Here is a 20754-nt window from a genome sequence, read left to right on the forward strand (position 1 = left end):
TTTTTTTTAGAAACGAGATTTGAATTGTTCTATGAGATAATAAAAAAATAGAAAACTACAAGACAGAGGACTTTCCCGTTGCAATTGGGAGCTCATACTTGGAGAGATTTTCATAAGCTAAGAATCTATTTTACAAAGTTCAAAGCGAAAAAATTTTTTTTTTTTAATATATGTACATATACATATGTACAAGTATATGTACTTGTATATTTAACATTGATTAAAAAATATTTTTTTTTGTTTTTTTGTTTTGATGGTTTATTTGTTTTTTAATTAATTTTTATAATTATTTATGTTATTCTAGTTTACTTTATTTTTTAAACATAATTATAATTTTTTTTTTTATTTTTTGGTTTGTTGTTTTGCATTTCTTAATATTTTTGGGATTATTATTTTTTTATTTTCATAACTTTTATCACTTATAGGTGCGCATAATTTTCTTGCTTAACATTTATCTTTACAAATTTCATTCACTTTGGAATGCACCTCTGTATGTTCATTTGTGCAGACTGCAAGTGAATGCCCGCAGGATAAACAGATAATGAGACGCCACAGTGAGTCTGATTGTCATATTAATCTGCTTGTTTACCACATGCACATGTGCATACATGTACATACGTGTTATCATTTGTAGTGAATATGCCGAGTGATATCCAAACACAAATAAATACAAACTATATACACCGGCAGATACATGCATATGTAGGTATATGTATGCAATGAATGGCAACAGCGAAATGAGAAAATGAGAAGGTGCTGATTCAAGTTCTCCGCTGCGCTTTTAGTTGGTAATCACAAGCTTTTGTTATGCAAATAAAGATTTCAAAATAAAGCGGAGCATGACAACAACAGCACTGTAATTATTATTGCAACAAAGAACGATAACAGACGGATATTTACGAATATGTACGAATGTGTATGAAAGTAGTCACGAAAGAGTAACGTGCCATTGTCACGGGTTGATGAGTATTAAATTCTACTTTTAGACATACTTACTACATATGTATGTAAACACATGTATTTACATTCATATACATATACGTACATATGTATGTAAGTATGTACATAGCATTTATAAATGAAAACTTTCAAATATGAAAAAGTATCGTAAAGTAATTTTGCACAAAACATCCCAGCAGACCTTCCCAAACAGCGGTGCCCGCTGTGTATCTTCCCATGCACTTCTAATGTCGAAAACATGTCTAAATAAACACATGTCAAGCACATGCAACATTTTTCTGCGCTTAGGTGAGTGCTTGACATTTATGTAAACATCTGCGGATAGCTGGATTTCCCGAGTGTGTTGAGCTGCAGCAGTTCGCTTTGGATTATTCTTCGCTAGAGTTTAAAAATGTAGGTAGCAAAATACGAGTATTATCTTCACATCAAATTTGACCCGGACTGACTTAAAAAAACACATTTTTAAGTATTATAACAGAAGTATTTGCTACCGGCTGCAAACTAACTCCAAAACATTAACCAAAAATTTTTCATCTTCTCTAAGTCTAAGATCTCTGAGTTTCGCCGAGATCTACTGCTATTTTTCTGATGCCAAAACGACGATTTTCAAACATTGTTTCTTTATTTTTCGATGTTTTGTTTTGATGCGGACTTCAGCATTAATTTTTTGTGTACATCTTATTACATGGGTTTACGGCTTTCAAAAAATCGATTTTTTTATTGTCTTCTTGAATTCTACAACACCTCTAGAATATTGTCCTAAATTTTCAAGTTGATCCGAGTAATAGTTTCGGAGATACAGCCTTGAGAACTTGTGCGCTCGAGGCTAGCTAGGCTAAGTGCGCCGTCTTTAAACGCGTTTTTCTCGAAACTGTGTTTTTGAAGTCGGTTGGCAAGATTTTTCGAGAACTACTCAACCGATCTTCATGAAATTTTACACACGTCTTTGAAATACAATTCTTAAAGACTTGGACGAAGGTTTTTTTATTACAACTATCTGAAAAAAAGGAATGTCTCGAAATTTTCACTAAAATTTTAACTTTTTTGTAAAAATGTCTGCCAAAAACTCAATTTTCAGTTTTTTTTTCCTTCATCCAAGTACCCGAGGAAACCCATGTAACCTCTTAAGTCTCGGTAAACTTTTTCACAAAAAAAAAAATTATTGGAAAGCCTCCATTTGGCATAAATCCAACTTAACTACTTGTGTTCGTGATAAAGTAGATTACCGAAAACACTTCTGCAACATTTTCATTTATTACGTAGCAGTGATTAAATTGGAAACAAAAATGTTCAGCAAACTCGTTGTTAAATATTTTTTTACAGTGTAAAAATCGACAGAAAAAGTTTTCGCGTCGTTAACAAACACACACTAATTGACACAATGAGATCAAAACTTTACACGTCAACATAAAAAAGGTTTAAACAACCTAGAAAATACCAGTCCGGTCAAATTTGATCATATGCTATTTAGAGTGTTTGGGGGTATTTGGATCAAAACGTCACACGTAAATATAAGAAAGGTTGAAAAAACCTAGAAAATATTTTTTTATTTATTTATACTACCGCAAAAGTGAACCAGTCCGGGTCAAATTTGATCATATGCTATTTAGAGTGTTTGGGGGTATTTGGATCAAAACGTCACTCGTAAATATAACAAAGGTTGAAAAAACCTAGAAAATATTTTTTATTTATTTATACTACCGCATATATACATATGTACATAAGTATGTAAGTGAACCAGTCCGGGTCAATTTTGATCAGATGCTATGTAGTGTGTTTTGGGGTTTTACACTGTAAAAAAATGAAATAAGAAATTACATTATTTTTTATGTGCTAAAAGTATAAATGAACGTTCTAAGGCTTCAAGTGGTTCATCTTCACAATTAATTAAATGCTTTGAAAAAGGAAAAGTTGCTAATGATGTAAGCATTTTTTATTTACTTTTCTCATTACTTCTACATTTAAAATTTTTTCTAACCAAAAATGGTCGTACATTTATGAAGAAAAAATACGAATTTGATAGAGATATGTATGTATGTATGTATATTCCAGACTTTGGCGTCGCCGCGAGTCTTACGCCAGTTGCGGTTAATAAAAAAAAGTATTTTTTCTAACCACAATTTCAAGTGTGGCGTGAGAGTTTTTTGTGCTCAAATAATAGTGTCTAGTTCTCAACACATATAATAGGGAATTTATTGCGAATTTGAAATAAGTGCAAGCTTTCTTTCATAAGTGAAAATTGAAAAAAAAACTATTAAATTAAATTTACGCGCATTTAGTGTGACTAAATTTATAATTAGCAATTCTAAAAATTAATTTAGACTTTAAAAGCGTTTCAAATGCACTATTACATAAGTGCTTACACTATTGCATATATTTCACATACATACGAGTATACAAACAAACATATTGCATTCTATACACTGGCGTTTCGCTGGTGTTCCTCTAAACAGAACTGTGAATATTAATTTTTCTCAATGTCAGGATTCTTGAAAGTGTCAGTTTCATGTAGAGCAAAGCTTTGTGTATTATGAGAAATATGCAAACAAACATAGGAACGCATAAGCGTATGTTCGTATGTAATCACATAGTTCCATTGCCAGTAATTTACATCGTATTTCGCGGCGTCAGCAAAAAATGTTGCCTTACGCCATCTTATTCGCACAAGTTACAATGTTTAGGAGAATACTAGCAGACTGATATATATTATTAGAAATCAGGCACAATGCACTTTGCCGGCGTCGCACATGTTCTAAGCGAGTGTATAGGAGAGCTGTGTACACATGGCAACCAGACTTGAATTGCCATGCAAGAATGGAACTGGATGTAGTACTATATACTAATTAAATGGTTTGATTAAATTTTAACTAAGGTTGCACCGAAACTATAATACCCTTCTCATGTGCATTTTTTATGGCATAAAAGTGTATAAAAAGAGCTTTATATTGATTTCATTCACTCAGTTTGTAAGCCAGCTATATGCTTTAGTGGTCCGATTTGAACTATTTCTTCAGAGATTATACCGTTACTTCGGATAATAATTCACGCCGAATTTCGAAGAGATATCTCAACAAATACAAAAAGTTTTTCATACAAGGACATGATTTAAATTGATTAGTTTGTATGGCAGCTATATGCTATAGTAGTCCGATTTGAAAAATTTGTTGGGAAAATTTAGCGTTGCCTCAGATAAAAATCTATGCTAAATTTCGTGAATATAGTTTGACAAATAAAATAGTTTTTCATACTAGAACTTGATTTCTTCGTACCGTTTGTATGGCAGCTACATGCTATAGTGGTCCGATTTGAAAAATTTCTTCGGATATTGTACCGTTTCTTTCCATAAAGATTCGTGCCAAATTTTGTGAAGATATTTTGACAAAAAAAGAAGTTTTCCATACAAGGACATGACTTTAATTGCTCAGTTTGTATGGCAGCTAATGCTAGAGGACCGCCTATTTTCTATAATATCTGATAAATAATTCTAATTCTTGGAAAGAAAAGGTTGAGTGCAAAATTTTAGATCGATATTTCGAACGCTGAGGCGCCAGTTCGTATATATGTATACAGACGTAAACACAGACAGACGGGCAAGCCTAAATCGACTCAGCTCGCCACACACCATTTCACATTTTTTTAACTTTCATTAAAATTAGAACACGACTATAAATTGTGAATAATACTTATACAACATACTGCCACTTTTTTGCACACAACTGTGTAAAGCAAGCACATAACTTGTAACTTAATTCCACAGCATATACTCGTACTATATGTACTGCACTGCAGTTTCCATTATCATTAGTAAATAAACAGAAGTATCTAGTATATAAAATTGTTTCAAGGAAGCAAGCAGTGGCACTCACTCACTGTTGCAGACGTTTGAAAGTCAGAGTCATGTTGCAGACGAACTGCCGACTGCGGCATTGCTCTTACATGATAAACTAGTATTTCCCGTTTGAATGCATTTCATTTTCTATGCATACGTCTGTCTATATGTGTGGACGAGCGTTCTTCTCTTCTCAATGCCGCAAACGTTTAGACACTCCCCAAGCGCACGATGGAAATGTTCTTTTTAAATAAAAACTATGCGGGCAGACACAATCAATTGAAATCAGCGGCCGCTTGGGCGGTTTGGGAGGGGTGTTTGTTTATTTAATACATCAGCATACATATTTACGTACCAACTTGTACCTACTGCGCACAGCATCTCTATAGAAAATTTTATTGCGGCGGATTCTTGTTTGCATGAAAAACAAGAAATACTCACATGTGTATAGGATTATGATTTATAAGGAAAATAAATAATAAATTTTAATTTTTGGAAATTTTTCTTTGATGAAGTAATTATCTTGTGGTTTAGAAATATTACGAGTGTCGATAATATTATCAAATAAATAAGTTTTTAAATGTTATGGCTTTTAACTTGTACAAGTATATTTTTCACAAATGACGACACATTTTTATGTACAAATAAAAACACGTAGTAATTTCAACATATCTCACAAAAAAGCGCACACAACTAACTAATCTTCTATACGGAGGAAAAATTTAGCTTTTTTCGTTCTTATGGGCTTAATTTTGACAGCAGCATGACATAGAATGCATTAAAAACGTACAGATAAACATACAGAAACACTCACCCACCCTCACATTAATTACGTCTCTGTCCCTTTAAATTCGCCCTATTTTAAGGTCATTATATATTTACATACTTACATGCATACCTACATATGTATATGGTACACACATGCTTGTATGTATTGTTCAAGCATATGTGTAGAAGTATCTTTTAGTCGTGCTTCTAAGCGAAAGCCATGAGATATAGAACACACATACAAACAAATACATTAAACCACTTGTACCCGATAAAGACGTACACAAGTACAGAGTAATTTAAAAAAATAAAGCAAAGAAAAACACTACCTATAGAAATCCAAGCAGAATATAAAGAATAAACAAAATGGAGAAAATACTTTGTTAAACGAATGGAAAAGAAGTGGAATGGCGAAAGCGATTTTTTAATTGACTGGGCTAGAGCAATTACCTAAAGCGTAAACTGTGGAGAAGCAGATAACTCTTTTCGAAACAAATAACTTGATTGTTATACGTGGTTGCAGAAGAAAACTAAAAATTTGCGAATAGTTATGTGACAATGCATATTTTTCGGTTTTAACTTCGATAGGTAACTACTTATTGGCATAAACAAGACACCTACCTTTACTTCATATCACAAGAAATGCTTCTCTAATATGATGATAATGTATTCACTTAGCACTGGTTTGAATGTTTTCATAAAAATATCTTTATTGATATTTTAATATTTCGTTTACTTTTAAAAAATTGCTTTCTCTTTGCATACATTAACACTTTTCACCAATCTTTTATTGACTTATTAGTAATTTCGCATTATTTTTATATATTACAGCATCATCGCAGATTTTTTCCAGCAGTAAAAAAAAAAAAACAATGCGCTAAGCAGACACTAAACCGGTTTTCCACAGCTTTTATATTTGATATATAAAATTCCAACTAGAAAAAAGCAATAAACACAAACCAAATCAATTAAATCGTATTATAAGAATAAATATTTTCACAACACAATTTAGTTATCAGCAACATTCATTAATTTATTAATATTAAAACCACAAATCACTGCCCAATACGCAATTAATTAATAAAATTTGGCGAAACGTAGCGACCAACCTTTTATAGATAGGAGAAAATTTATTTTACCGATGTTTTCGCACACTTACAAGTATAGTCGTTTTACTTCACGCACTCAAATTGAAATTAATTACTCACATCTATTTATTGTACTTGTTAACTTTTGAGTAGTGCGAAATATTGAACAACATTCACTCAACCGATTAAAGAATAAACTGAAAATATATGAAAATGTCCCATTTGACATCACTGTCAATTTATTCTTCGTCTTTCTTTTCTCTATTTTCTCCAGTTCATATAGGTTGCCACATCAATTTCTGTTGAAGCGAATTTTTTAATTATATACCGTGATTCATTTAAAATATTAAAGAAAATTTTTTCGAATATGAGTTTTTACATTTTTATTTATAATGGCCTTTTCTATAAAAACAATTGGCAAACAGTAGAAATTGATTTTAAAATTCGAACACACAACTTTCCAACAACACGCTCAATATCTACGTGTATACGGGCTTTAATAGAACATCTTGAATAATCGAATTTCGAAGTTAGAAAGAATGTAAATGTGGCGGTTGATAAGTAAACAAAGATTTTGCTTAGAATTCATTTGCAGATAAAAAGCTTTAGCCAACAATTTGCCGGTGATGAAAAGTGCGTTAATCAAATAGAACGAAATATAGAGTAGCTTAGAAATGGCGTCGGTTAAAGTGAATAGTAACGGCAGTAAAACATCAACCGACTCCGATAATCCACCTGAATTGCGAATTCTTTGCTTCAATCTTACCTACTACAACCGCACCACACAATTCCTTTTGAGCTGTGCAGGTGTTTTTGTGCTATACCTTATTTATGGGTATCTGCAGGAACTAATTTTTACGGTTGAAGGTTTTAAGCCGTACGGATGGTTTCTCACACTTGTACAATTCGGTTATTACATTTGTTTCGGTGTAATTGAACGTGATCTAGAGACTAGACGTAGAGCTCTATTACTGCCAGGAGGTAGTGTTGAGACATCTGAGCGTCGTATACCAATGCGTACTTATTTTCTACTTGCCGCACTAACACTCGGCACTATGGGACTGTCGAATTCTAGTCTGGGCTATCTTAACTATCCCACGCAGGTGATATTCAAATGTTGCAAATTGATACCAGTGTTGGTGGGCAGCATTTTGATACAAGGAAAGCGTTATGGGCCACTTGATTTTGCTGCTGCTTTCGCCATGTGCATTGGACTGGCCTGGTTCACGCTAGCCGATTCGCAGGTCTCACCGAATTTCGATCTCACCGGTGTCGCCATGATATCAGCGGCACTGCTTTGTGATGCAGCTATCGGAAATGTGCAGGAAAAAGCAATGCGAGAACATAAAGCATCCAGCAGTGAAGTTGTGCTTTATTCTTATGGGTTGGGCTTTATTTACCTTCTGGTTATACTGATGGTAACTGGTAATTTTTTCAGCGGTTTCGCCTTTTGTCTTGAGGTGAGTTTCAGAGAAAATTTCATAAATATTAAGTAAATATATTTTATTCCTGTTTTTTATTCTAGCACATAGTGGAAACTTTCGGCTATGGTTTCTTCTTCAGTTTATCAGGTTATCTGGGCATCCAGTTTGTGTTGGCTTTGGTGCGAAGCAGTGGCGCGCCAGTAGCTGCCACCGTGACGACAGCAAGAAAAGCAGTAACGATCGCATTATCGTTTGTTTTCTTCAGCAAGCCATTTACCTGGCAGTAAGTTATAAAATAAGAGAAAAACGGCATATACATATTAAAAAAATATTATTTTTTGCTTGCAGATATCTTTGGTCAGGTTTAGTGGTAGTATTGGGCATATATTTAAATGTGTACAGCAAAAAACACAAAATGACTATGCGAGATTTTCAACAAAAGTTCAAGTATGCGCTTAACGCCTTCAGAGTTTGGGAGCGTTCTTCAAGCCGCAAGTTCTTAGTAGAAGTTTAAACGTGTAAAAATTTATGAATATCTTTTACGTGAAAAGGTACATTAATTAGTAAATTTGTAAATGTTTGTTACTATAACGATACCAAAATTAGTGTAGTAATTGCGAGTAGTTCGATTTGACAACAAACACTTCTTAGCTGTAGTTTTGACTTTAGCCTGTAGTGAGTAATGTTAATAGTAATTAATATATTTTGTGAGGTAAAAAATGAATCAAATTTAGCAGATACATATGTATTACCAACAAGAAAGCACTTTATTTATTTCGGTGCTTCATTAAATTGATATACCACCTAATTATGTATGAATGTAACATTTTTCTTATAGCTTTAGACTACCATGGGTGTAAATAAAAACAAAAAAATATATAAAAAAAATTAAACTTATTTACTCTACGATATTAAGTAAATTGCTATTGAAACGCAACGTTGCTATTGCTCTAGATCGAATTCCATAACACGTTTGATGAAGTCCTTGCGTTCCTTCGCAGACGCGATTTGACCCACCATTTCGTCCAAAAATCTTTGCTGGTGATTTATTATGAACTTGTTGCAATGTATTATAGTAGCACCGACGTAAAGCGTATGGAATTTTGCACGCACATCTCCGATCTACATATTAGGATAAATATTTATTTTATTTAAGAGTCGCTTATACTCATGTACTTACCATAGTTATCAACGGCAGCGTACTCGTCAACGTACGATGTGATCGATGTAGACATCTCATTATTGCTATTTTCGTGCGTTCATTACAGTATTTCACGCGAAAACCATGCTCTACAGTACCCAGTCCATAGTCGCCGTAGTACTTTTTCACATTGCGCAGCACAGATTTTGCTAGTACGGCATCGTCAATTTTTAAAATATTCGTCGGTTTTTCTGGCACTATCCTGACGACTACATAACTAAAATTAGCTAATATTTAGATGGGTTTATAAGGTATTTCATTAATTATTTACCGATTTTTGATCCTCACCATTTTTGTTAGAATATCACGTTGATTTGTTGATTTTCGAACATAAACATAAATCAGCTGTTCTCGTAATCAGACAATGGGGGTTGCCAGATGTGATATTAGAAGAATCTTCCGAAAAATTTAAATTTTAATTAAAACATGAAAAAACGTTAACTTCGATTGCCTTAGAATACCCTTCACAAATAAAGATATGCAAGATATATACAGAAAGACAGTAGGGCAGACCTACAGACATTGCTAAATCGACTCAGCTCGTCATGTTGATCATTTATATAGATACTTTATAGGGGCTTTGAAGAATATAACTTCAAAAGAAATTTAGTTTTTCAAGCCGAAATTGTTGGCATAGCAGAAGGCGAGAAGTGAGCTTCTGCTCTAACCAGCAAATCCATAAACCTTCAAGTGGACAGCGAAGCAGCAATAAATATCATCTGGTAGGCCAGTCTTACAAGAAAAGAAGGAAACAAAACGGCAGCCGATTTAGCCTGCTCGGACCCCATCTCCTTCAATGGTTGTTTAAAGGAATGTACTCTAGAGGAACACCACAGCCCTTGGAACACTAGCAACACATGGCATACCACAAAGTTACTTTGCGGTGATTTGATGGTGAGCAGAACAAAAAGCTTCTACTTCTACGCAAAACGGAACTTAGTAACATTGTTAAGATCCCACTTTCAGAGAATATGATCTGCAAAAAATACACCATGGTCAAACCCCATAAATCTTTTATTAGTGAACACGGGTTTGTAGGTACCTCGAGACCAAGTGTCAAAATATTCGAGATGTAACTTTACGAAATTAAAAATATTACGCCGTTCCCCCGAGAGTCGAGAAGTGGAATGGAATCCAAATTACTTAAGTGATATTTTCGGCCGTTACAACAACAACTGATGGACTAAAAAAGTTTCCACACAAGGTAAAATACCGTTAGATTTGAAAATTTAAGTGTATCCGCTTTATCCGGAATCGCTACCGACAGTGTCTTTCACCTATACCAACCTGGGCTCATGTAATGGAAGCTGCATTGATATTTTATATGTTCAAATAAAAGCTTTAACATTTTGTACAGATGTCAGAGAACATATATAGGTATAATACACATGTATGTCGGAATAATTGTAATGAAGCTCTTAGGTGCCACTAGTTTCTCAAAGCTGTGTACAATTAAACACTTCTGCCCACATCACTTGCATGGAGAGCAATTTATGAGCTCAAAGTGTGATTAACTAATATTTTCAATTTATTTACGCTCTTGTCTACACTTCATTGATAGCCCCCTACGTAGAGCAGGTGCCACCTGCACATCGCACGAATACACTTTGAGCTCTGTGAGTACTTACTGAGATTACATCAGATTGTGGCAAATTCTGAACTATTCTCTTTCAAGTCAAAATATAGAAACAAAAGCCAATACATAAGCTAGTACGCGATAATTACTAATAAACTTAATAATTAACTTAATAAACTAGTTAGTCCATCTACTTTATCAATATATTTTAGCTTAAATATTTTGACGCAAATTTTTTGACTGATAATGCTTTAAAAAGAAACTACAACACGGCAAAAGGCGTGTAGCAGCAGGTTAATCGAAAGCTAGAAGTTCTCAACAGTTTCAGATTGCTGACGCCAGTCGGGGAGTTAAGTAGTGCATTATCGACGGACATTATTAGTAAAAATTGCGTATATATTTGAAAAAACACTTCGACCGGTTTTTAACGTTCGCTTTGCTTTGCGTCGTCTGAAGAATATTGATAACACGCTTCACTTAGCTCGCCATGACCGAAACGTTCTTTGTAGGTGTTGATATAGGCACGGGCAGTGCCCGTGCTGCACTGGTCGATTTGAAGGGAAAGGTATTGAAGCAGTGTGTGAAACCAATACAGACTTGGAACCCCGAGCGCGATTACTATGAACAATCATCCGAGGATATTTGGAGTGCAGTGTGTCATTGTGTGAAGGTGAGATGAAATTTAGCGATATTTGCAGCAAAAAAAGACGATCCATAAGTCATGTTTAAACATGTACTAACATATTTAATAAAATAGAATTAAAATAATTTCAAAAATTAGCTAGTATAAATGTTGGAAATCCTCTACTTAGTTTAAACAGGATGCGGTTAATATTTGAATTTTTAAACAAAAGATTAAACGCGGGAGGCAAATTTCAACTTTTCTTGAGATTAGATAAATTAGTGTCGTTGGTATATTATATTGTTTTGTGTTTTGCCGATAAAGAGTGAGTTTAACCTTCGTGTATAACCTTTATATTTTGATTAGACCGATTACAAAGTGATTATAGACAAATGTTTACGAATACAATGGAGAAATTGTTGCATTAGTTGGATTTGTTGATAACTTAAAGTGTAATAATAAAATAAAATACATTATGTAAATATAATAAAACATAAACTATAATAAAATAATTTTGATATTAGAAATTAAACAATAGTTTTTTTTTTAATTATAAAACCCAAGAAAATAACCTTAGCTTTGGCAGCACTTTTCACAGCCGCTTTCTTACAGAAAAAACAATTCTTTAACTCGAATTCGATCGGTCAGTTTGTATGCCAGTATATATAGTGGTCCGATCTCAAAATTTGCTCCGAGATTGTGCCGTTGCATTGAGAATTAATTCATGCCAAATTTGTAAAGATACCTTTTCAAATAACAAAGTTTTCTGACTGACCGAAATCAAGAATCCAATAAAAACTTTATATATTTTCCCAGGAAGTCACAAAAGACACTAAGAAGGAAAACATAAAAGCTATTTCTTTTGATGCCACCTGCTCCTTGGTGATATTGGGCAAAAATGGTGAATCTCTCACTGTCAGTCGCACCGGCAAAAGCGAGCAGAATATCATATTGTGGATGGATCATCGTGCACATGCCGAAGCCACACTTATAAATGCGACCAAACACGAGCTGCTGCAGTATGTCGGCGGACAAGTATCACTGGAGATGGAAATACCGAAATTGTTGTGGTTGAAAAAGAATCTACAAAGTACATGGAGTAAAGTCTGGCGCGCCTTTGATCTGCCCGATTTTCTTACATGGCGCAGCACAGGCGTTGACACGCGTTCGCTGTGTTCAGTAGTTTGCAAATGGAATTACGATGCTATGAATATGCGTTGGAGCGCAGATTTTTTAAAGCAGATAGGTTTGGATGATTTATGCGCAAACGATTTCGAAATAATTGGACAGCGCATCTGTGAGCCGGGTTCGGCGGTGGGCGCAGGTAAATAAAAACTGATTTTAAAACACCTATCTAAATAATTCTAAATAAATAACGGAAATTTATATTCATACATAATAGGTTTAACGGCGGAAGCTGCCAAAGAGCTCTCACTACTGCCTGGTACAATCGTTGGCACCTCGCTAATTGACGCACACGCCGGTGCGTTGGGCATGTTTGGTTGTCGTGCCTCATTGGAAGCGAGTGATAAGCCACTGGAAGCAATATTGGAGAATCTACAAGGCAAATTGGCGCTTATATGCGGCACTTCCACCTGCCACATGAGCTTGACACGCGAGCCTTGCCTGGCACATGGTGTGTGGGGTCCTTATCGCGGTGCCATACTGCCGAATTACTACCTCAACGAAGGTGGTCAGAGCGCTGCTGGTATATTATTGGATTTCATTGTAAAAACGCATACAAAATATGCCGACATACAAGCGAAATTAGGCAAAAATGAGTGAGTTCGCATGATTTGACTACTGTGGCAACGTTTTTGATGCCTTTTACATTTCAGGCACATATATCAATATTTAAATAATCTATTGGAGAAGATGCGTTTGGAACGCGGTTACGATGATATTTGCTTTCTGACCAATGAATTGCATGTTTGGCCAGATTTTCATGGCAATCGTTCGCCTATCGCTGATCCCAATTTGAGGGGCATGGTAAGTATTAAATAGCTTTTTGCCTATATAATAAAAGTGCCAATCAAATACGTTTACGTATACAACTTACATCATATAAAAATATTACATTAACTACCGTCATTTAATACAATTTAGATATCGGGCCTCAATATGAACGCCGATGAGGAGTCGTTGGCGCTCTTGTATTTGGCATTTGTACAAGCATTAGCTGTGAGTAACATCATTATTTATTGATAAACAATGAAAGCACTTGAACTCTATTTTTATGCTCATTTTTTTATCAATAGTATGGCACCCGTCACATTATTGATAACCTCGTCGAGAAATTTAAGCGTGTGCCCTACAGCAGTATGCTGTTTTGTGGTGGCTTAGCAAAGAACAGCGTGTATGTGCAAGCACACGCCGATATCTGCCGATTAGCCGCTGTGATACCAGATGAGCAGGAAATGGTATTGGTCGGTGCCGCCATGTTGGGCGCATGTGCCGCAAACGTTTATGGAAATTTAGAGGTGGGTAACCGAATATTTTCGTTTATATAATGAAGAAATTATGTTTTATTCTTATTCTTACTATAATCCTTTATAAATGATATTTCAGGCTACTTCGAAGGAAATGGGCGGCACTGGTGTACTGTTAAAACCGAAAAAGTCCACTGCGGACTATCACAATCGCAAGTATCGAGTTTTTCTGCAAATGCTTGAAGATCAACGCAAATACAAACAAATAATGGAAAACTAAATCCGTTATACTAAAGGCTTAACAATTTAATTTTGTCTTTATGCATTTATTGTACCGTTTTTTGTTTGAAATTGTACCTACATAACGGCATATTGCTACTACACACATTTGTTTGTACCTTAATACCTTCCAAAGATTTTATAAATTGTTACTATGCCATGAACTAATTAATTATTAAATAAATTAAGTTTTGTTACATTTGTTGCAACAAGTCCAAAAGTTGTGCTCGCACTTAATATAACTACTTAACACTTTATTGCAGCGAATGCAATGCAGATTTTATGATGTTTACATACTAGTATGTAAGTATAAGCAACCACTGTTTTGATTTTATATTAAGCGATAAAAGCAGCAGCTTTTGTCGCAATTTTGCCACGGCATACGGGGCAAGTAACACGAATCTTTTCGGAGCAGTCTTCACAGATGCACACATGTCCACATGGCAATATTATGACCTGTAAAAAAAGAAAATTCAAACAAAATGTCATTTCTTGATACAAAAAAATGTAAACAAAAACGCATAACTGACAGTACTGTACAGTAATTTAATTTGTTTACACTCACTCACCTCTTTGGGATTCGTTGAGCATACAACACACAACTGCTCAGTGGTAAGATTGAGTGGGCGTGTACGTGCACGTCTCTCACGTCGCTCCTTCTCTAGAGTTTCTTTGATTTTTCGTTCATCACGTTCTTGCTTCTTTTTGTTGTACAGCTTACGTACTATGTAACCAATGAGTATAGCTGAGATTGTGCCGCAGACAAAGATTTTAACACTACCAAAAAATATATGTATATAATAAAATTACACCAATAAAAAAGAAAAGAAAAGCTGCAGTTGCACCGTAACACTTACAGCATGGATGATTTAGCCTCTTCGAATTTTTTAATCAATGTAGACTTGGTAGCGGTCGTTAAAAAGAGTGGACCCACCGGCGATGGTTGCAAACGTAACGTTTTACCATCCAACTCCAATTCACCAATTGCTGTAATGAAACTACCATCACGCAACACTTCCTCTGTTGTCTGCAGACCTTTTTGTCTGACACCGGAGAAAAAGCCGAAAACATGATCGAAAAACGAAAGCGAGGATGGCTCATAGTTGTCATACACCACATCCAAATCCAGCACAGCAGCGCTTAATGCATCAATGATTTCAACGCCACTTTCGTTGTTGCGCAACTCAAAAGGCATTTCGTTCGATGACACATGTATGAGTTTGCGTTGTTCGGTCCAGAAACCGGCAAAGCCGCGCGTAACGCGATGTTCACTACAAATCAAAACATTGTAAATTGTTGTACAACAAAAAAGCGTTAAAGTAATTGTTATCACCTGAGTTTGATTATTTGTAAGACACCAGTTACGGATGGCGACATAACGCTGCGCATTGGCACACCAATTGGTGTGACCGTGCCGCGCACCACAGCATACGGTATCTTTTTATCCTTTTGTGCACCCACATATTTCTTGAGATCACTATCTATAGCCAGTTGTGGGGCAGCCTGGAAAGCATAAAGCACATGCGATTTAGATGAAATTTGTAGCTCACTATCAGCTGTTGGTTGTTGCACTAACCTTGAGACAGTTCACATTTTTCTTGTAGCTGACATATTCTTTAACACATAGCCCTAATATTAACAAATCAACACCAAGCGCAATTGATTCGTGCAGAAATTCCATGATTACTGCAGAAATTACTTAATTTTTCAAGAGGCTTTGAGGTATATTTACATTTTTTACGTGAGAGTTGATAAAAAAACTGATACGAATGAGGAAATATGTGACAAAAAGTGATAAATGTTTTACATGGGGAAATGTCAACAATTTGACACTTTCGCAAGTGCTGCCAAATCATAATATCATTAACGAATGAAATAATTATTTCTGTTTCCGCCAATTGTTTCCTTTGGTTATTGCTTCGTTTTAATATTATATTTTCAATTTGTCTTTCGCGTAAAACGTGTATTGTGTGTTAAAATGTTTTATTATATAATAAAATCTTTTAAATGTTGCTGTTATCTTAACAGAAATGTTAATGAAAGAATAATGTATAAACATCCATATATAAAGGTAAATAAAGAAAGGTCAGGAAGGAAGATTGGTGATTGCAGCTACCACTTTCGCAACTACAATTCCACATATTTTGGCTAGTTGCTTTTGCAATTCCATTGATAACCCACCATCTTAGAATTTCTGAATAAGTGAGGTATGTGTCTACCTTCAATTTTATGGTAAATTAAAATAATTATCTAATAACAATATTAAGCTCTGAACAATGTACAATGTATTACCGGTGGAATTGTAAAAGACATGTCTTCAGACCATTGCGGGAAAATTAATTATGTGCTTTGGGTTATAATTCAATTAGATCGAATATTATTACCAATAATATTTGAAAGGCTTTTGTAGCTACTTGCTCATCTTAACGTACATATGTATATGTATGTAAAATATATGAAATAGTTCGGAATATGTGGAAAAAGTCTTTCTAGGCCTGTGCTAAAACCTTTAAAAATGGTAAAAGATAAAAAAAATCAGGTCGGATGAAAGCCTTAAAAAGAGTAAGACAAACTAACAGCAATGAAAGAAAAAAAAATATCATAAGAAGCTTAGAAAACAGTTTTTTTGTAAAAAATAAAAATAAAAAAATCTTGATTAGTTGAATTTTTCACATAAAATGTAAGTTTATCACGCAACTTCTAGAATGATCGTTTTTTACCTACAACTTTCGCCATTTAAAATCTTTTTTCATACAACTTTTAGTTTTGCTGGACATAAATCGATATAAACCGGTTGTAACTTTTAAAAATTCAAGCCACCCCAATCCTTTCTCTTCTTGGTCACAGGTCGAGGGTAATATATACATATATATGTATTTTTATATGTTTTTATATTAATTGTTATTTCATCTTCCTTTTCCTTTAGGTTTCGTACTACTATAATTATTTTGCTTTCAAAAATTATCGACTTTGGCAATATAAGGGTCATCACTATAATATCGCACAAAATAGGTTAATATATCATTGGTATTTGGTAAATAATATAGTTTACTTTGTTTAAATATTAACTTTTGCAACATCTTTTACAGAACTCCATTAAAAAACTATTAAATGGTCTATTATAATATTTGCTAAGCAAAGTGAAAAGATTTTTTGCCAAATAAACTTCAGAAATTATTTGGTACGAACAGGCGTTTTCATTAGAGCCATCTTGAAGCGTTTCGGCATTTCGGCAATATAAATATTTACTCCAACTTTCTAAAGATTTCTCACGCCAGCGCTGCTTTGAACTGCTTTGAATTTACTGATAGCGTTTAAAAGACAAACAAACCAAAAGCAGCATGAGTCATTACGCATATCTTCATGCATATTCATACATATATATCTAACTACTTATCGACATGCATATATTTCTCAATAAGAATATGATGGCCTCTAAGTATTTTATCGAGCTTTTATTTGGGATGCTTGCAAGAAGTTGCTTCAGAGTGGTAAAAAACTTCGTAGGCGCAAGATCGTTTTGAAAAAGTTAACTCAGATAACGCGAAGAAGTTCAAAAAGTGTTAAATGTTTGAAATTTACAACGTTTGTAATTAGTGTTACTAAAAGCTAAATATTGTGCGTGCTAAGAAATTGTAAAAAACAGTTTTTATTCGAAAATTCAAATTAATAAAAGTACCTCGATTTAAAATAAAGGAAAATATGAAATTTTCTAATACATATTCAGTGCTCGTGGTAAGATGCATGCGTGGCAAGAAAGTATACGTAGATCTGATATATAAAAAACATGTAAAAATCAGCAGAGGGTAGTCGAACAATTTCCTAAATTCCTAAATTTATTATTCCATTACCATTTTTTTCGAATAATTATTAAATATATAAATATATTCCTTTTTGAAACAATGTTCTGTGCGAGTTTAACTCCGAAATTCCAAGATCGGTAATAGAAGTCAGTGCAGTGACGAATGGAAAAGTGTGACTGAAACAGTTTTCGACCATTGAAAACCGTATTCCAAAAGTTGGTGAACACTTAAATGGATAACCTGAAAGTTTTGTGAAGAATCCATTTATGAATAAACAAACTGAGGAATTTTATTTAAATAAAAAAAATAAATCGTTTTCTAAGATTTTCAGTCTCGAAATATATCGTCATTATTTTGATATTTAGCGATCCAATTTTTAAATAAGAACAACACGAAAATAAAAACGAGTTAGAAACCTCTCTTTAAACCTTTCGTAATTAAAACTGGGAGAAATTTTTTTCGAAAAAGGCAAAGGCTCGCAGTTATTTCCAGAATACGTCGAAGATGGTTGTCGACCTTACTAAATTGTCACTTTCTCTAGAATAGTAGCTCTTTCAACAAACGATACCGTTACATTTTTTTATTGTATCTTTGTTTTTAGAAACACTTATAAGCCTACCCAAAACCAATAATTACCTCACTTTATAACTGAAAATTTATATTTTTTGTCTTCTCCCCAGTTCGGCAGCCTGCTGTTGGCTATGTGGTTCGCGTTGACTGCCTCGCAGATACAACCGCGTGAGACGAATACCTGTGAGGGTCGCCAAACTACCGGAAACATTTGTGAATCATGCGAATTGCTGTCCACATGCGTGCGTAACTCCAGCGGTTGGATGACAATCCCCATTGAGATATGCGACACCGCCAAGGGCTTCTACTGCAACTCACGTGCCGGCATGTGCAGCAATTCGACCGGACCGTGTCATCCCTTCGCCATGGATGGCAATTTTCCATGCACCTCGCAGGGTATCTTCCCCGATCCGTACGATTGTCAGAAATATCACATGTGCTACTTTGCGGGCGTTACTCTGGTGGCGGTAACACTGGAATGTTACGGTAACAAGGCATTCAATGCGGCAAGTGGTCAATGTACGGCAACACTGCAAGATTCCATCTGTTTGTTGCCGCAATTTCAATGTGACAATGTTGGTGATGCGCATCCATGGCCGAATAGTCCGAATGTTTTCTACATTTGTCGTGCGCTTTCGCAGCAAGATGAACGTGTACTCTATCCATCGCTTTATCGGTGTTCTGATGGTGAGGTCTTTAACGGTTATGGCTGTCAACAAGGCAACACACAAGTGGATATCACAACAAGTTCTCCCGCAGCGACCGTAACGGCGGTAACAGCAGTAACAGCGATTAGCGGTTCAGGTACTGGCACTACCACAACGGTGTCTCCTTCCACTGGCAGATGTTCGGTGGCTGGTTTATCGGCCGATCCAGAAGATTGTACCAAGTACTATTACTGTTCGGCGGTGAATGGAGTGCAGCGCCGTCGCAGTTGTCCATCGGGTACTCATTTCAGTACTCAGTACGTGTCTTGTGTCTTGGGTGCATGCGGAAAGTAATTGTTTATACTTGTATATTTTGAGTAGTAAATAAAATAAAGGATTTGCTATAAAATCGTACTTACTTTTTTGTGCGAGGGCTGATTATATACATATATAATGTGGAGATTGGACAGGAAACTTGTGTAGCTTCAAAGCCGCTGTGGACTTTAAACTTGTTGTTGTTATAACGGTTATATAGTCCCTGTTAGGGAGGTAAGGTTCAGATAAATTATCAACGAGGTCATCCAATGGTAGCCCCGTGCCGTTTCCACAGGGACGGATCATAGGGAAAGGACTGTCAGATGTGGGTTAGCTGGTTATATGTTTGATATGTCGGGGTCGATTCGGGATAAGACAATCTCTTTCCGAGATTTAACCTCGCATGGATCAGTAACTTTTAGATTTTAAACCTGTCGTAATTGTCGGTTAAGAGTTTAAGAGTACGAGAATTATCTTCCATCAGTTATTTATATTAATAAAATAAGTATAACGGAAATAATTATAATAAACTTAGAAAAAAAGTTGGCCTGTGGTATAAAAATCGGTGAAAGTGCATGTTTTTCTTCGATAAATAAGGTTAGTTTTTAGATAGGTACACTTATCTTGTGCTGGTGGTGCCCGGATGATGTCGTAGACCCCAGAGTACTCCAAGGCACCGACGACTGCCTGGTAAATGGTGTGGTCATTCCTGATGTTTCGTGACCCAAGCTGTGTCTCCACCTGAATGAACCAGAGCTCGCAATCGTTGGTCCAGAAGTAAGGGAGTTATTAGGCTGGACGTTGCGGTAAGGATAGTGATTGTTGAAGTTGCCTAGTATTATTGATATTTCCTACACCGAAAGCCGTTCTAATGCTAATAATATCGCCGCCATCTACTGAACCGTTATCCTCACCGACATTACTTAAATCGGAACCAACTTCGATGCCAAAATCATAGCACTCATCTTCCCTATCCCCATCCTTTCCAGCATCTACTACACGGGGATCCATCTGGCGTCCATATCACAACAATCTTGTTGTTGTTGCAGTGGCAGAATTCTGCCGAGATGATTCTGGTTACGTAGACCCGACTGCCGTATGAACGCCATCACGTTTCTCTTCTCCATAGTCATCTTCTCCAACATTTCCCTCATTTCTGACTGGATCATAACGCTGTGACATTATACTGCTCAAATTATGTAAGAATACCGGGTTCACTAGAGATATTTTGACAGCTTTTCAA

The 20754-nt window shown here is 35.2% G+C and overlaps 6 protein-coding genes across 17 annotated transcripts in view; 3 read left to right on the forward strand and 3 right to left on the reverse strand.

The window, feature by feature from the left end:
- LOC126761044 (protein draper) overlaps nt 1-6830 on the reverse strand; it is a 49314-nt gene extending 42484 nt beyond the window's left edge. For 7 of the 12 annotated variants that reach the window (XM_050476943.1, XM_050476946.1, XM_050476945.1 and 4 more), the window contains exons 1-2: nt 6667-6830; nt 6179-6492 (exon numbers count right to left, since the gene is read on the reverse strand). The gene's annotated coding sequence lies outside the window, so the exon portion shown is untranslated. The remainder of the gene's footprint in view (nt 1-6178; nt 6493-6666) is intronic. The other 5 variants (XM_050476939.1, XM_050476938.1, XM_050476941.1 and 2 more) reach the window with 5 other exon arrangements.
- A 344-nt stretch (nt 6831-7174) lies between these two features.
- Nucleotides 7175-8877, forward strand: LOC126761146 (adenosine 3'-phospho 5'-phosphosulfate transporter 2). Its single transcript, XM_050477098.1, has 3 exons — nt 7175-8105; nt 8171-8352; nt 8418-8877. Exons 1-3 carry the CDS (start codon nt 7320-7322, stop codon nt 8581-8583), a joined length of 1134 nt encoding a protein of 377 aa, XP_050333055.1. The 5' UTR covers nt 7175-7319; the 3' UTR covers nt 8584-8877.
- On the reverse strand, nt 8808-14080 carry LOC126761148 (ribonuclease P/MRP protein subunit POP5). Its single transcript, XM_050477101.1, has 4 exons — nt 14010-14080; nt 9542-9666; nt 9250-9487; nt 8808-9191 (listed from the first exon to the last, which is right to left on the reverse strand). The coding sequence occupies exons 2-4, from the start codon at nt 9559-9561 to the stop codon at nt 9012-9014; spliced, it is 438 nt and encodes a 145-aa protein (XP_050333058.1). The 5' UTR covers nt 9562-9666; nt 14010-14080; the 3' UTR covers nt 8808-9011.
- On the forward strand, nt 11044-14396 carry LOC126761145 (FGGY carbohydrate kinase domain-containing protein). The gene is made up of 7 exons (XM_050477097.1): nt 11044-11516; nt 12285-12792; nt 12871-13249; nt 13307-13457; nt 13575-13649; nt 13727-13948; nt 14037-14396. Exons 1-7 carry the CDS (start codon nt 11334-11336, stop codon nt 14175-14177), a joined length of 1659 nt encoding a protein of 552 aa, XP_050333054.1. The 5' UTR covers nt 11044-11333; the 3' UTR covers nt 14178-14396.
- On the reverse strand, nt 14203-15970 carry LOC126761147 (mitochondrial E3 ubiquitin protein ligase 1). The gene is made up of 5 exons (XM_050477100.1): nt 15753-15970; nt 15510-15679; nt 15034-15447; nt 14746-14953; nt 14203-14632 (listed from the first exon to the last, which is right to left on the reverse strand). Exons 1-5 carry the CDS (start codon nt 15855-15857, stop codon nt 14513-14515), a joined length of 1017 nt encoding a protein of 338 aa, XP_050333057.1. The 5' UTR covers nt 15858-15970; the 3' UTR covers nt 14203-14512.
- A 253-nt stretch (nt 15971-16223) lies between these two features.
- Nucleotides 16224-19550, forward strand: LOC126761774 (uncharacterized). Its single transcript, XM_050478154.1, has 2 exons — nt 16224-16247; nt 18660-19550. The coding sequence occupies exons 1-2, from the start codon at nt 16224-16226 to the stop codon at nt 19548-19550; spliced, it is 915 nt and encodes a 304-aa protein (XP_050334111.1).
- The last annotated feature ends 1204 nt before the right edge of the window (nt 19551-20754 follow it).

The sequence above is a fragment of the Bactrocera neohumeralis genome, chromosome 6, assembly GCF_024586455.1.
Source record: "Bactrocera neohumeralis isolate Rockhampton chromosome 6, APGP_CSIRO_Bneo_wtdbg2-racon-allhic-juicebox.fasta_v2, whole genome shotgun sequence".
Lineage (NCBI taxonomy): Eukaryota > Metazoa > Arthropoda > Insecta > Diptera > Tephritidae > Bactrocera > Bactrocera neohumeralis.

Excerpts from the sequence above, each read along its gene's own strand:
- LOC126761146 (XM_050477098.1), top strand. The coding sequence starts at position 7,320 with ATGGCGTCGGTTAAAGTGAATAGTAACGGCAGTAAAACATCAACCGAC. Across the intron at positions 8,106-8,170 it reads GTTTCGCCTTTTGTCTTGAG|CACATAGTGGAAACTTTCGG; the intron begins GTGAGTTTCAGA and ends TTTTTATTCTAG. Across the intron at positions 8,353-8,417 it reads AGCAAGCCATTTACCTGGCA|ATATCTTTGGTCAGGTTTAG; the intron begins GTAAGTTATAAA and ends TTTTGCTTGCAG.
- LOC126761148 (XM_050477101.1), bottom strand. The coding sequence starts at position 9,561 with ATGGTGAGGATCAAAAATCG. Across the intron at positions 9,488-9,541 it reads ATGGTGAGGATCAAAAATCG|TTATGTAGTCGTCAGGATAG; the intron begins GTAAATAATTAA and ends AGCTAATTTTAG. Across the intron at positions 9,192-9,249 it reads CGCTGCCGTTGATAACTATG|ATCGGAGATGTGCGTGCAAA; the intron begins GTAAGTACATGA and ends CCTAATATGTAG.
- LOC126761145 (XM_050477097.1), top strand. The coding sequence starts at position 11,334 with ATGACCGAAACGTTCTTTGTAGGTGTTGATATAGGCACGGGCAGTGCC. Across the intron at positions 13,250-13,306 it reads GCGAAATTAGGCAAAAATGA|GCACATATATCAATATTTAA; the intron begins GTGAGTTCGCAT and ends TTTACATTTCAG. Across the intron at positions 13,650-13,726 it reads CATTTGTACAAGCATTAGCT|TATGGCACCCGTCACATTAT; the intron begins GTGAGTAACATC and ends TTTTATCAATAG.
- LOC126761147 (XM_050477100.1), bottom strand. The coding sequence starts at position 15,857 with ATGGAATTTCTGCACGAATCAATTGCGCTTGGTGTTGATTTGTTAATA. Across the intron at positions 15,680-15,752 it reads AAAATGTGAACTGTCTCAAG|GCTGCCCCACAACTGGCTAT; the intron begins GTTAGTGCAACA and ends TATGCTTTCCAG. Across the intron at positions 14,633-14,745 it reads GCTCAACGAATCCCAAAGAG|GTCATAATATTGCCATGTGG; the intron begins GTGAGTGAGTGT and ends CTTTTTTTACAG.
- LOC126761774 (XM_050478154.1), top strand. The coding sequence starts at position 16,224 with ATGTATAAACATCCATATATAAAG. Across the intron at positions 16,248-18,659 it reads ATAAACATCCATATATAAAG|TTCGGCAGCCTGCTGTTGGC; the intron begins GTAAATAAAGAA and ends TCTTCTCCCCAG.